Here is a 12,410-nt window from a genome sequence, read left to right as displayed (position 1 = left end):
CATCTTCACTAATATCATTTATACAGGATGTCATTTATGCATTGGCCAACAGCATGTGATTGTATCAAGCATAGATGACATGTAGTACATGCTAGTTCTCCAGAGGGGGATAGATATAGCCTAGTCCCAGATCTGTCTGTGCTATAGTGGTCATATGAGTTTGGTAAGATAGCACAAACAGACCTGGAACCAGGCTAGGATAGAAAGAATCCATGTCAACAATCCAATCCCCCATGGTGGGTACTGGGCCTAGTACCTGTAGTAGTTGGGCAAGTTGCCAGTCTTGAGGTCCAGCAGTTGGCAAGGGTGGACGTGGCTGGCCCTCCAGGAGCAGTCAGCGCCCGCTGGGCGGGTGCTCGTGACGTGGAGGATGTCGTTACAGGAAACGGTCAGAGCGTCCTGCGAGCCCCCGGGTAACGACATGTTAACGCGCACGTAGAAGGAGTCACCTGACATGGCCTCGCCACTCTGCAGCTGGAGCAGGAGCTTCTCATAGACTGAGAGAGAGAAAAGGGGAGGGACCGTAGAGGATTATGACTGTGACAGATCTGGGTCACAGTACCAATGTTAAAGGTGTGACATATACACACACACAACCGACCAATATGAATACAGAAACATTAAAATAGCATATTTATGAAATGCCAATTACACCGAGAAGGGTACTTATGCAATGCTATTATTAGCATGCCAATAGCTTTCTAGTGAGAACCAGTGAGAAAAAAAGAGAGCACTCTTTTCTGTTGTTGTGAATATTAGCTAGGTGCTGAAATGGACTACTTTGAAGTTGTTTTGGGTTAAGTGTCCCAAGTATGTTACTCTGTTTTTCATCCCTATGTTGCTATGTTACCTCAAAACAAACAGTCATCCTAAAATACATATGAAACAGATAACCTAGAAACTTCAACCTAATCATGAGAATGAGGAACTCCTACACTGCTTTTTTAGTGACGAAATCCAGAGAGACACACTAGTCAAACAACATTCTTTCCAATCAGCAAAGAACGCATATTTTTACATCTCTCTGGCGCCTGATCCGAGTGATTTGACAAACTCCACCAAAGTCACGTTAACATTTTGAAGAACATCCTTGCTTTTACAATTCTGTCACATCAGAAGGATAACGTCAAGCAAGGGAGAAAGAAAGGACGCAATTTACGAGCATTTGCACTGGGCAGGGTATTTGAATGTGATGACATATCAATTATTTTAACCAGACTGTATTTGAACATAATGATGACATATTCATATATTTTAACAGGGCCAGGGTCTCACCATCTTGGTTGGGCCTCAGGGAGAGGTGGCAGAAGCCTCGGACTTGCCCCAGAGCCCACATGGCTTCTTCCAGGGTGGAGTCCTCCAGAACCATCCTTAGAGCCTGCTGAGCCTGTTCATACTTCACCTGGAACCCAGTAGCACAAACACCCATTGGAATTACAGTGCCTTCACAGAAACTAATAAGGAAGAGGGGGGAGTTATGACTCAAAATGGCCGCATTGAATCGACCTGTCAGGTGTGTGCTGGACAGGAGATGGGAGTTGTGGGGACACAGACACACGCGCACACTCACCTCCAGTATTTGTGCCCCCGAACTAATGCCCACTGTGTTGGCGGCGGAGCCCTCAGTGACCTGGTGGACGAACACGCCCGTCTTGTTACCCCCCACCACCTGCAGCTGGCTCAGCAGCGCCTCCCCCTGGAAGGAGATGGTCAGGACCCGGCCCCCCGTGATGCGCATGGCCCGGGGCCGGGAGCGCAGCAGGAACGGGGGGGCTGATGCCCTGGAGAGACTGGGGTTGAGATAGAGAGAAGATGAGAGTACGTGGTTGTTAGATTACTCTCTCGTGGACAGACTACGGAAAGTTCGCAAACAATGGAGCATCTGACCAAATTTGCGTGTTATTTTAGTTTCGGGTTCACCCAGTGTATTGTTAAATGGAGCCAATGATTTTCCGTGTGTCGTCATCATAATACCCTCTCCTTGCAATATGCAGGCTAGATGGCTTTGTTCCTCTGTCTTCCCTCCACTCATCATCAACAATTCGAGACAGATTTCAGTACATCAAGGTAAATTCAAGTTCCTCACCCATCACTGTTGTTGCTTTGGCAGGAAGGTGTGGGTGACATAACAGATTGCTCAACTGCATTGCCTGGAAATCGAATAAAACAAAAGAGAGACTGTTGAAGAATGTGTCCACAGAGAGAACGCCCAACCGTTAATGTGTTACCTAGCCTACCAGGCCAGGATCCAAATTTCACCCAAGGCTAATTAAATATCTGCTCGGAGAGTGGCCAACCAAAACATTTCCATTGGTTTTCAGGATGTCTAATCTGGGTGTTTAGCCACAAAGATAAACACGCAAGCACATGCTTATATCCATGTATGCAAGCAACGCAAAGAGCACACACACAAACACACTTAAGTAAGTACACACACATGCACGCACACACAGAAGCTGGTAAGTCCCAGTAAGGTAAGAGGTTGTTAAAGGTTGGTGTTTATTCAGTTACGTACCACTGGGGATGAACACAAAGTCATTGTCAAGTAAGGCGTCACATTCAGCCGTCTCCGAGCTAGGGGCAAGAAGAGGGAATAACACTTGTTTACAAAATGGGGTCTTCTTATTTTGTCCTTATTTTCATTCTCTCTCTCTCTCTAACCATGTATGCTGCGACAGATAAACTGGCTGAGTGAGTTCGACTGCAGAAATCCAGAATTGCTATCATGGCACTTGGACAGACTTTTGTCTTCACTGTAAACACAAAACTACGACAATAAACATGAACATGGGCAGCCGTTCATCTGTGAAAACAACCTATAATTAGTTCCAAAAATAACACCTGAATCCTCAATCAAATATGACCACCAAGGGTACGTTTCCAATGGCACCCTAATCCCTATATAGTGCACTACTTCTGACCAGGACCCATAGGGCTCTGGTCAACACTACTGTACTACACAGGGAATAGAATGCCATTTGGGACACCGAGAGAGACCCCACAATAGCTTATAGGAAGATCAAATCTACCTCTACACAGCTTTAGTAGTAAAATGTCTCTGTTGTAGAATGATCTCATGTTACTAGAACTGAAAGAAGGGCCGGGGACGCTGGGAATAAAATCCTTGAAATGAAGCTCTTCCCGGCAACACAAAGAGTAAACACATGGCCTTCCTGGTAAAAAAAAGCAGACTTTGGACAGTGACATCACATCACTCGGAATATAGAAGGAAGCACGCCAACAATGTGCTACTGTGTCAATGTCCAACTTGTTCTGAATGAGGAGTCGGACTGTGTCTTAAACACACACATTGTCTAAAACACAACCCCCCTTACCTGTCTCGATTGTACCATAGGGTCTCTTCTCGTCTCCGCAGTGACTCTGGGCATGGAGGCTCCACATTTTGGGACCTGACACTACTTGGAGTGATATCGCAACTCTACACACAGACCCACACACACAATTACCAGAAGTCAAGTTTATGATGCAAATCATTAAAGTCAACTCAGATGATATAAACAGCTGACATGACTGATATAAATCCTGCACGCACGCACGCACGCACACACACACACACACACACCTTTATACTGCATCCCCTCAAGGAATCAGGGCAAATTGCATGCATGCGGCGGAGGCGGGGACGAGGTGGGGGGCTGGAGGGGAGGCTGTCACTGCTGGAGCCCTGGCTCTCCCAGCTAAACTTCCTCTCCTGGAACAGACAGATACACGTTAGTCTTTAGTATCCAATTTAGAATCTGCTCTGTAAGTAAATCTGTATACAATGTGAATGTGTGTATGGAGTGTGCGTGAGTGTGTATGCATTGTGCATGTGTGTATGTACATGCATACAGTGTGTGTGTGTGTGTGTGTTACCCCTGGTGTATCGGGGCCTCCTCGGTAGGGCCCCCAGGCCCTGAGGGTGAAGACCTCCTGGAGCTCCACCAGTTGGCTGCGCAGCGTGTCCTTCTCAGCCAGGCTCCTGGCTATCTGGGCCTGGGCCTCGTCTCTGGACAGGTACGCCTGGAAGGATGGACAGACAGATAGGGCGGCAATAAGACACACACACATACATACATACATACATACATACATACATACATACATACATACATACATACATACATACATACATACATACATACATACATACAGTGGGGCAAAAAAATATTTAGTCAGCCATCAATTGTGCAAGTTCTCCCACTTAAAAAGATGAGACAGGCCTGTAATTTTCATCATAGGTACACTTCAACTATGACAGACAAAATGAGAAAAAAATAATCCAGAAAATCACATTGTAGGATTTTTCATGAATTTATTTGCAAATTATGGTGGAAAATAAGTATTTGGTCAATAACAAAAGTTCATCTCAATACTTTGTTATATACCCTTTGTTGGCAATGACAGAGGTCAAACGTTTTCTGTAAGTCTTCACAAGGTTTTCACACACTGTTGCTGGTATTTTGGCCCATTCCTCCATGCAGATCTCCTCTAGAGCAGTGATGTTCTGGGGCTGTTGCTGGGCAACACGGACTTTCAACTCCCTCCAAAGATTTTCTATGGGGTTGAGATCTGGAGACTGGCTAGGTCACTCCAGGACCTTGAAATGCTTCTTACAAAGCTACTCCTTCGTTGCCCGGGCGGTGTGCTTGGGATCATTGTCATGCTGAAAGACCCAGCCACGTTTCATCTTCAATGCCCTTGCTGATGGAAGGAGGTTTTCACTCAAAATCTCACGATACATGGGCCCATTCCTTCTTTCCTTTACACGGATCAGTCATCCTGGTCCCTTTGCAGAAAAACAGCCCCAAAGGATGATGTTTCCACCCCCATGCTTCACAGTAGGTATGGTGTTCTTTGGATGCAACTCAGCATTCTTTGTCCTCCAAACACGACGAATTGAGTTTTAACCAAAAAGTTATATTTTGGTTTCATCTGACCATATGACATTCTCCCAATCTTCTTCTGGATCATCCAAATGCTCTCTAGCAAACTTCAGACGGGCCTGGACATGTACTGGCTTAAGCAGGGGGACATGTCTGGCACTGCAGGATTTGACTCCCTGGCGGCGTAGTGTGTTACTGATGGTAGGCTTTGTTACTTTGTTGCTCTCTGCAGATCATTCACTTGGTCCCCCCGTGTGGTTCTGGGATTTTCGCTCACCGTTCTTGTGATCATTTTGACCCCATGGGGTAAGATCTTACGTGGAGTCCCAGATCGAGGGAGATTATCAGTGGTCTTGTATGTCTTCCATTTCCTAATAATTGCTCCCACAGTGGATTTCTTCAAACCAAGCTGCTTAGCCATTGCAGATTCAGTCTTCCCAGCCTGGTGCAGGTCTACAATTTTGTTTCTGGTGTCCTTTGACAGCTCTTTGGTCTTGGCCATAGTGGAGTTTGGAGTGTGACTGTTTGAGGTTGTGGACAGGTGTCTTTTATACTGATAACAAGTTCAAACAGGTGCCATTAATACAGGTAACGAGTGGAGGACAGAGGAGCCTCTTAAAAAAGAAGTTACAGGTCTGTGAGAGCCAGAAATTTAGCTTGTTTGTAGGTGACCAAATACTTATTTTCCACCATAATTTGCAAATCAATTCATTAAAAATCCTACAATGTGATTTTCTGGATTTTTTCCCCTCATTTTGTCTGTCATAGTTGAAGTGTACCTATGATTAAAATTACAGGCCTCTCTCATCTTTTTAAGTGGGAGAACTTGCACAATTGGTAGCTGACTAAATACTTTTTTGCCCCACTGTACATACATACAATGAGTGTTCAAAACATTAAGGACACCTTCCTGATATTGAGTTACCCCCCCCAGCAGTGTTGCAGTTCTTGACACAACCTGGCACCTACTACCATACCCCATTCAAAGACACTTAAATCTTTTGTCTTTCCCATTCACCCTCTGAATGGCACACATACGCATGTCTCAGTTGTCTCAAGGCGTCAAAATCCTTATTTAACCTGTCTCCTCCCCTTCAACAACACTGATTAAAGTGGATTTAACAAGTGACATCAATAAGAGATAGGTTTGACCTGGATTCACTTGGTCAGTTTATGTCATGGAAAGAGCAGGTGTTCCTAATGTTTTGTACACTCAGTGTATGTGGACTGACTAGCAAAGACAGACATGCAGGCAAGTCAGTATGCAGATAGGTGGATATAGGCAGACAGACAGACTGACAGGCAGGTCAGTATGCAGATAGGTGGATATAGGCAGGCAGACAGACAGACTGACAGACAGACAGACAGACAGACAGACAGACAGACAGACAGACAGACAGACAGACAGACAGACAGACAGACAGACAGACAGACAGGCAGGCAGGCAGACAGGCAGACAGGCAGACAGGCATGGCATTCCAATAATAGATTTCAGGATGAGCAATGACGCCATAAGGTACAAGGTAATAGCTCCGTACGTGGTCTCTCTCTGCCTGCAGCTCCCTCAGTTGGCTCTGTATGACAGTACTCTTCTGCTGGTACATCTCACAGTCCAGAGTCAGCTTCTGAACCTGCAGCGCCAGACACTCCTTATGCTCCACCGTCTAAGAGCAAAACACACCAGGCGGTGTTTAGAGTTTGGCCACTCTAAAATGTACTGTGTAACACAAAGCATATAGCCTTTCAGCAGATATTTGCTGTTGAATAAAATGGCCAACTCAAAAGGGTTGTTCACAATCTCCTAGACACACACACCTCCCGCCTCTCGCGGGCCAGCTGTTCATTCTCCTCTCTGTAGCACCTGAGCTGCTCAGCCAGCTCCACACGGCCATCCCTCGCCTCAGCCAGGTCTTGGGCCAGGATATCCTCACGTGCCTGATGGGGGGGAGAAAGATACAGGGAAACAGAGATTTGGGGATAGAACATTTGAGAAAAATGAAAGGGTAAAGAGGGATAGTGAGAGAAACGGAGAGAAAGACAAAGAGACAATAGTCCGAAACACAGTGAAATTCCACAGTAGAAGTCTGAGCTTGTTTCCTCCTCACTCACCGGGGTGAATTTCTCCGCCATCAGTAGCTGCCTGCGCAGAGTGCTAATCTCTTCCCGCAGTTGCTGCGTCTCGCTGGGGGTGGTGCACTTGAGCGAGCGCTGCCTCTCGAAGTCCGTCTCTGTCTGGGCTTTGCGCAGCTCAAACTGAAGCTGATATACCTGCCCCATCATAGAAAAACAGAAGACTATTTGTCACAAGTCCTGTGACCGCAGCATTTGACCACAGGTGCTTCAACATGTTTTCTATTGTCCCTTGTTGTTTCTTAAAGTAAATTAAATGTCTCTCTTAAAGATGGAATCCGCAGCAGGGGAAACGGCGCCACTGTCCACCCCGTGGCGGTTATTGTTTTTGTATTGTTGACTAAACAGAGCCGGAGAGAAGAAAAGTGTCACAGATGCTGTTCTATCGCTCATGCAATGATGTCAGAGGGAAAGAAACGGTGTTGGTCGTTTTGCAGTGACTTCTTTTGTTGTCGTAATATCGCAAACGGACGTGGCTGTTTCACCGTTAAGGATTCCACCTTTTTCGTAATTGAAATGATTTTTGTTAACAGACGTACACAGCAAAATGTACAATGTGGACACAGGGGTGCAAGGAGGAGCCGCGGGAGCTTTAACACGTTTCTACGCCAAAATACTGCTATTATTAGTTCAATCGACTTTACAATACTTTTGGTCAACCCTGTAGCAACACTGTCAATACCGCAACTAATCGCTTCATGTAAACGCAGTGCGGTCATCAACCACTCCCGAATATATCACACAGCTAACCCTTTTTCGCCCTAACCTGCAGGTTGAGGTCGCTGCAGTGGATGTTGGCGGCCGACCTCTCCTCGATGGCGGCCGTGTAGCGCACATACAGGTCACACTTCTCGTCCTTCAGCTTCAAGATGTCGTGTTGCGCGGCAGCCAAGTTGTTCCTCATGCGGCCTTGGTCGGCCTTAAGACGGCGAGCCTCCTCCTGCTGCTCCAGAGTCTGACCTAGCTCCACCTCCAGTGAGGTGCAACGTGACCCCAGCCGGCTGGCCTCCTGCCGAGCCTCCTGCAGCTCCTTCTGCATCCCTGTCACGGCTCTGACCAAGTACTCGGTCAAGTCCGAGCACTTAATCAGGCCTGGGAGGAAATCAGGTTAAGATGGACGCACTACACCCTTCTGCTAACCTATGACTACTGATTGGGCTATGTATAATTTCCCAACCAAATATTTTTACTAAATGATTCACCCCAATGGAGATTAATGTGAATAATTTATAGTGAGAATACTGTTTACTGGTGAATAGAATGAACACATTGTGCTGTTTTTTCAAGCAGACAGGACAACTTAAAAAAGAGCCACCATCCTTCACACAAGGTAAAATGCCCTGATTCAGAGGGGTTGGGTAACATGCGGGAGACACATTTCAGTAGAATGCATTCAGTTGTACAACTGGCTAGGTATCCCCCTTTTCCCCTTCCCTACTCCTTAACACAGGACCTAAATGAGCCAGTTGGGAAACAGGTCATGTGTTGCGTGCTACTCACCACTGAAGCCGGAGGGCTCGGTGCTGGGCTTGCGGCCTGTGACCTGGGTGTAGAGGGCGGGGTAGTGGATCATCAGGCTCTCCAGCAGGGCCATTGCGCCGTTCCTCCCCTGGATGCGCAGCAGGTCCAGCATGTGACCTAAAGAAGATAAAAGGGTTGAATAGGACGAAGGTCAGGGAGGGCACAATGTAAATCAAACACGTAGATGGACTGTTTTATGGACTGTTATTCAGAAAAAATGTACTGTTGTATTTCATCATTACTTTATGATTTTTTTTATAGGGACACTTATTCAAATACTTGGACTTGTTGAGTTATGAACATTTATGAATTGCAGAACAAATTTTCATCACCAGTTATAAGACATGCTCAAGTGCGTAGATATACACTGAGTGTACAAAACATTATGAACACCTTCCTAACATTGAGTTGCACCCCCTTTTGCCTCAATTTGCCAGGGCATGGACTCTAGGTGTTGAAAGCTTCCACAGGAGTGCTGGCCCATGGAACTGGATTCTGTGCAAGAACTAAGGCTACATGACAGGCTCACTTTCCCGTTGAACTCATCATCTTTCTTCTTGAATCCACAGGACATAAAACAATATATAGGTAAGATGGACATCGATTTTGAGACATGCCATGTAGTATTTTCATATTGTAGTACACGCTTTTTATTTGAATTCGAAATTCCTGTCCTTTTATGAACATTTCAAAAAACAAAACAATAAAAGAACAAGCTTATCTCTGTGAAAAGTCAACGGAGTACTGAGCGTATACAATGCGTTTTATTTTCAAGGCCTTTTTAGATTTCATTCAGCTCGGAGCCTTTGTTTTTTTGCGACCCGCGGAAACAACTTTGAAGACGACAACAAAATGAAAAATCCTCAAAAGCTATGTCAACAGAGCTTGGTGATTTTTAAAGGACGTATTAGACACGGAATCCAAATTAAAAAATATATATACTAATGATATTGTGACCCTCGACCTTCTAGCCCGAGGTCCGGCGCGCTATCGACTGTGCCGCAAAAGCATGCTCGTGCGGCAGAGTCGATTTCCGCGCTTATAAACCCAGGGTTGTTACACTATGTTAGAGAAAGAACCCACTGAATGATTCAAAACATGAATAACCATATTTGTCTTGTAAAATGTATTTTATAACATGAGGAAGTTACATTCCCTCACCAAAACTGGGTGAGTGGGTGGTAACCCTCTAACAGTATCTCTTACTCATCCAAACTCCTACCAACTTAGTGACCTTGTGGTTAAAGTGTACACCCTGATATTGCATGGTTGGAATTTTGGATCATCATGGTCAATTCATGCGAAAAAAATCTAAAAATAGATGGGACCTGATGCCTGTGCTTGAGACTCAATATTAAGGAGGATGGATTGCCGGGGGGGGGGGGCGCCATACAAGCACACTTGAAACAAATAGCCAAACCGAAAACTGCAGACAAAAATGCCTTCTGCTACTAAGATCAGTGAAATGTAGGCTAAACTGACAACGGAGTGAAGAGCAGAAATCTCGACTAGCCAGCAAGCCGCAGCAATGACGAACTGGAAGGGGGGGGAGTTCTGTCAGGGGAGAGATTTTCGGCACAACACCGAAAGACCCTGTGACAGTCTAGTGCCCTGCCCAGGGGGTATACTTGTACATCAGGCTGCCTCACGCTACAGAAACAGAAAATAGTCCCTACGGTCCATTCTGGTTGGGACAAGGTTTACTACTTACTCCACCAAAGAAATGTATAAAAAATTGAACACCGATAGAATCAAATACAATTGAATGGAATATAATTCAACAGAATATAACAAAATACAGAGAGCATTCAAAAGTAATACAATAGAAAATCATAGAAACGAATAGAAAAGAAGTCTTACTGGTCCTCATGGAGCGGTTGGTGAGCTTGAGGCTGGAGAGGATCTCATCTTCATCCATCTCTGTGAGGACCCTGGCCTGGCGCAGGTAGGGGATCAACATGCATGGTTTCACACCCAGGGAGATACGATGGCGGTTGTCGTTGATCAGCTCCCATACATCTTCGTCGCCCATCTCCTTAAGGTCGGGCCCCTCCGGAACACACTCCGCTGCCATGATGAGTGTGGGCTTGTGTGTGTGTGAGGCGACACACTTCGGGTGAGTGCCACAGTCAATGGTGGTCGCAAGCAGACGCAGTCCTCGAAGACGCACACACTCAATCACACACACCTAGCATCATCGCTGTCCGACGCTGGGAGAAAAGCAAAATGTCAGAGACACAGGAACTTCAACACTGTGTGAGAGAGTTTTATTTTCCGCTCTCAGCTGGTGTAGGCGTCTATGCATGCAAGGGTGTGTGTGTGTGTGTGTGTGTGTGTGTGTGTGTGTGTGGGAAAACCTGAAAGACAAGAAACATAATCCCCAGTGAATCAGTGCCCATGCACACACCAAGGGACTGCCCATACATGCACACACCAAGGGACTGCCCATACATGCACACAATAACCTGAAAATGTGTACATTTCACAATTGTAAACAACATATTGTGCCGTAGCACCCGTGCTTCATTGATGTAGGCCTATTGTACCCTTTGTTTGCACGACATGGCTCTGATTCAATATCCGCAGCTAGAACACAAAGCTACTTGCCTTCCTCCGTGTTCTTTATTACTGAAGCCATTATTGCACTGTTTGTTGAATGAGGCCACGTCACACAAAGGAATGAATAATTCTGTATCTTTGTGATACTGTCATAAAGATACATAATTCAATTCACCAATTAATTAATTTAATCAATTCCAATTACTATAGCTCCCGCATTTGGGCCAATCAGTGTAACTTTGTAAATGCCGGATCTCTATAGCAAAACGCGTAATTCACCGAAGTTTCGTCAAATATTATCTTCAGTAGTCCGAGATATCGCGTGTGACTAAACGAACGGACATAAGGACAGACACACATCCACAGTCCCCTCATCGATTTCATCATGGGGGGGGAAACAATAGATCAAGAGATAGGGGATCTTCGCTGGAAATGTACCACTTGTATATGCATGCTTCATATTGTGTTGTTACCATATGTGACTGTTATTACCACGAGTAAACTAATACAATGCCAAAGTTTGGCTATAATAACAAAACCCTAGATAAAAAGGGTAGGCTACATATTTGCTTTTGGTCTGTACACGATAGCATGTATTCAAGTAGGCTACAAAACTGGCAAATGCAGGGAGTTAATACTGAGAAACAATAATTAACAGATGTTACTGAATAACCATAAGGAATTTCAGGAAATGAGTACAATTCACACGCATCTATTTAAAGTAAAAGACATATAGGCCTACTTAAAATAGCGTAAAATTACTTCTTAAAATATTTACAAAACATAACTAAAATTGATTAGTGCCATTTACCTTTTCTTGAGAGTCGCCTGTGTAGCCTACATATAATCACCATGAACGACCTCATGAGTGCGAGCAGCGCTCCTCTCTCCAATGACAGCGCATGGGCGAGGAGGGCAACTAAACTGACTAATCATAAAAAGTTACTAATCAACCAATCCAAAAAATAATAATAATCCGGGTTATTTGAGTAAAAGAACAAAGACATATTAAGATATTTCCTGGTAACATTCCTAGGGTAATTGGGTTATTCCTTGGGAAATTGAATATTAAAAGGCTGTGGTTGGACTTACAATACATGACCAAAGGTATGTGGACACCTGCTCGTTGAACATCTCATTCCATAATCATGGGCATTAATATGGAGTTGGTCCCCCCTTTGCTGCTATAACAGCCTCCACTCTTCTGGGAAGGCTTTCCACTAGATGTTGGAACATTGCTGCAGGGACTTGCTTCCATTCAGCCACGAGAGCTTTAGTGATGTTGGGCGATTTGGCCTGGCTCGTGGTCAGCTT

At 45.1% G+C, this 12,410-nt stretch overlaps 1 protein-coding gene across 2 annotated transcripts in view; it reads right to left on the bottom strand.

Annotated features, from left to right (window-relative positions):
- Positions 1-11,986, bottom strand: part of LOC112230122 (caspase recruitment domain-containing protein 14) — a 15,639-nt gene extending 3,653 nt beyond the window's left edge. The window contains exons 1-15 of one of the 2 annotated variants that reach the window (XM_042310766.1): positions 11,908-11,986; positions 10,398-10,747; positions 8,517-8,654; positions 7,783-8,108; positions 6,996-7,154; positions 6,702-6,821; positions 6,425-6,550; positions 3,877-4,023; positions 3,584-3,712; positions 3,336-3,439; positions 2,516-2,574; positions 2,087-2,150; positions 1,571-1,790; positions 1,276-1,402; positions 257-497 (exon numbers count right to left, since the gene is read on the bottom strand). In XM_042310766.1, the coding sequence (XP_042166700.1) occupies positions 257-497; positions 1,276-1,402; positions 1,571-1,790; positions 2,087-2,150; positions 2,516-2,574; positions 3,336-3,439; positions 3,584-3,712; positions 3,877-4,023; positions 6,425-6,550; positions 6,702-6,821; positions 6,996-7,154; positions 7,783-8,108; positions 8,517-8,654; positions 10,398-10,611 (2,174 nt within the window). In that variant the 5' untranslated portion in view covers positions 10,612-10,747; positions 11,908-11,986. Of the gene's footprint in view, positions 1-256; positions 498-1,275; positions 1,403-1,570; positions 1,791-2,086; positions 2,151-2,515; positions 2,575-3,335; positions 3,440-3,583; positions 3,713-3,876; positions 4,024-6,424; positions 6,551-6,701; positions 6,822-6,995; positions 7,155-7,782; positions 8,109-8,516; positions 8,655-10,397; positions 10,894-11,907 lie in introns of those variants that run through there. The other variant, XM_042310767.1, reaches the window with a different exon arrangement.
- Positions 11,987-12,410: the final 424 nt, after the last annotated feature.

This window comes from Oncorhynchus tshawytscha, linkage group LG32, assembly GCF_018296145.1.
Source record: "Oncorhynchus tshawytscha isolate Ot180627B linkage group LG32, Otsh_v2.0, whole genome shotgun sequence".
NCBI classification, from domain to species: Eukaryota; Metazoa; Chordata; class Actinopteri; order Salmoniformes; family Salmonidae; genus Oncorhynchus; species Oncorhynchus tshawytscha.
This window is presented reverse-complemented; position numbering and strand designations above follow the sequence as displayed.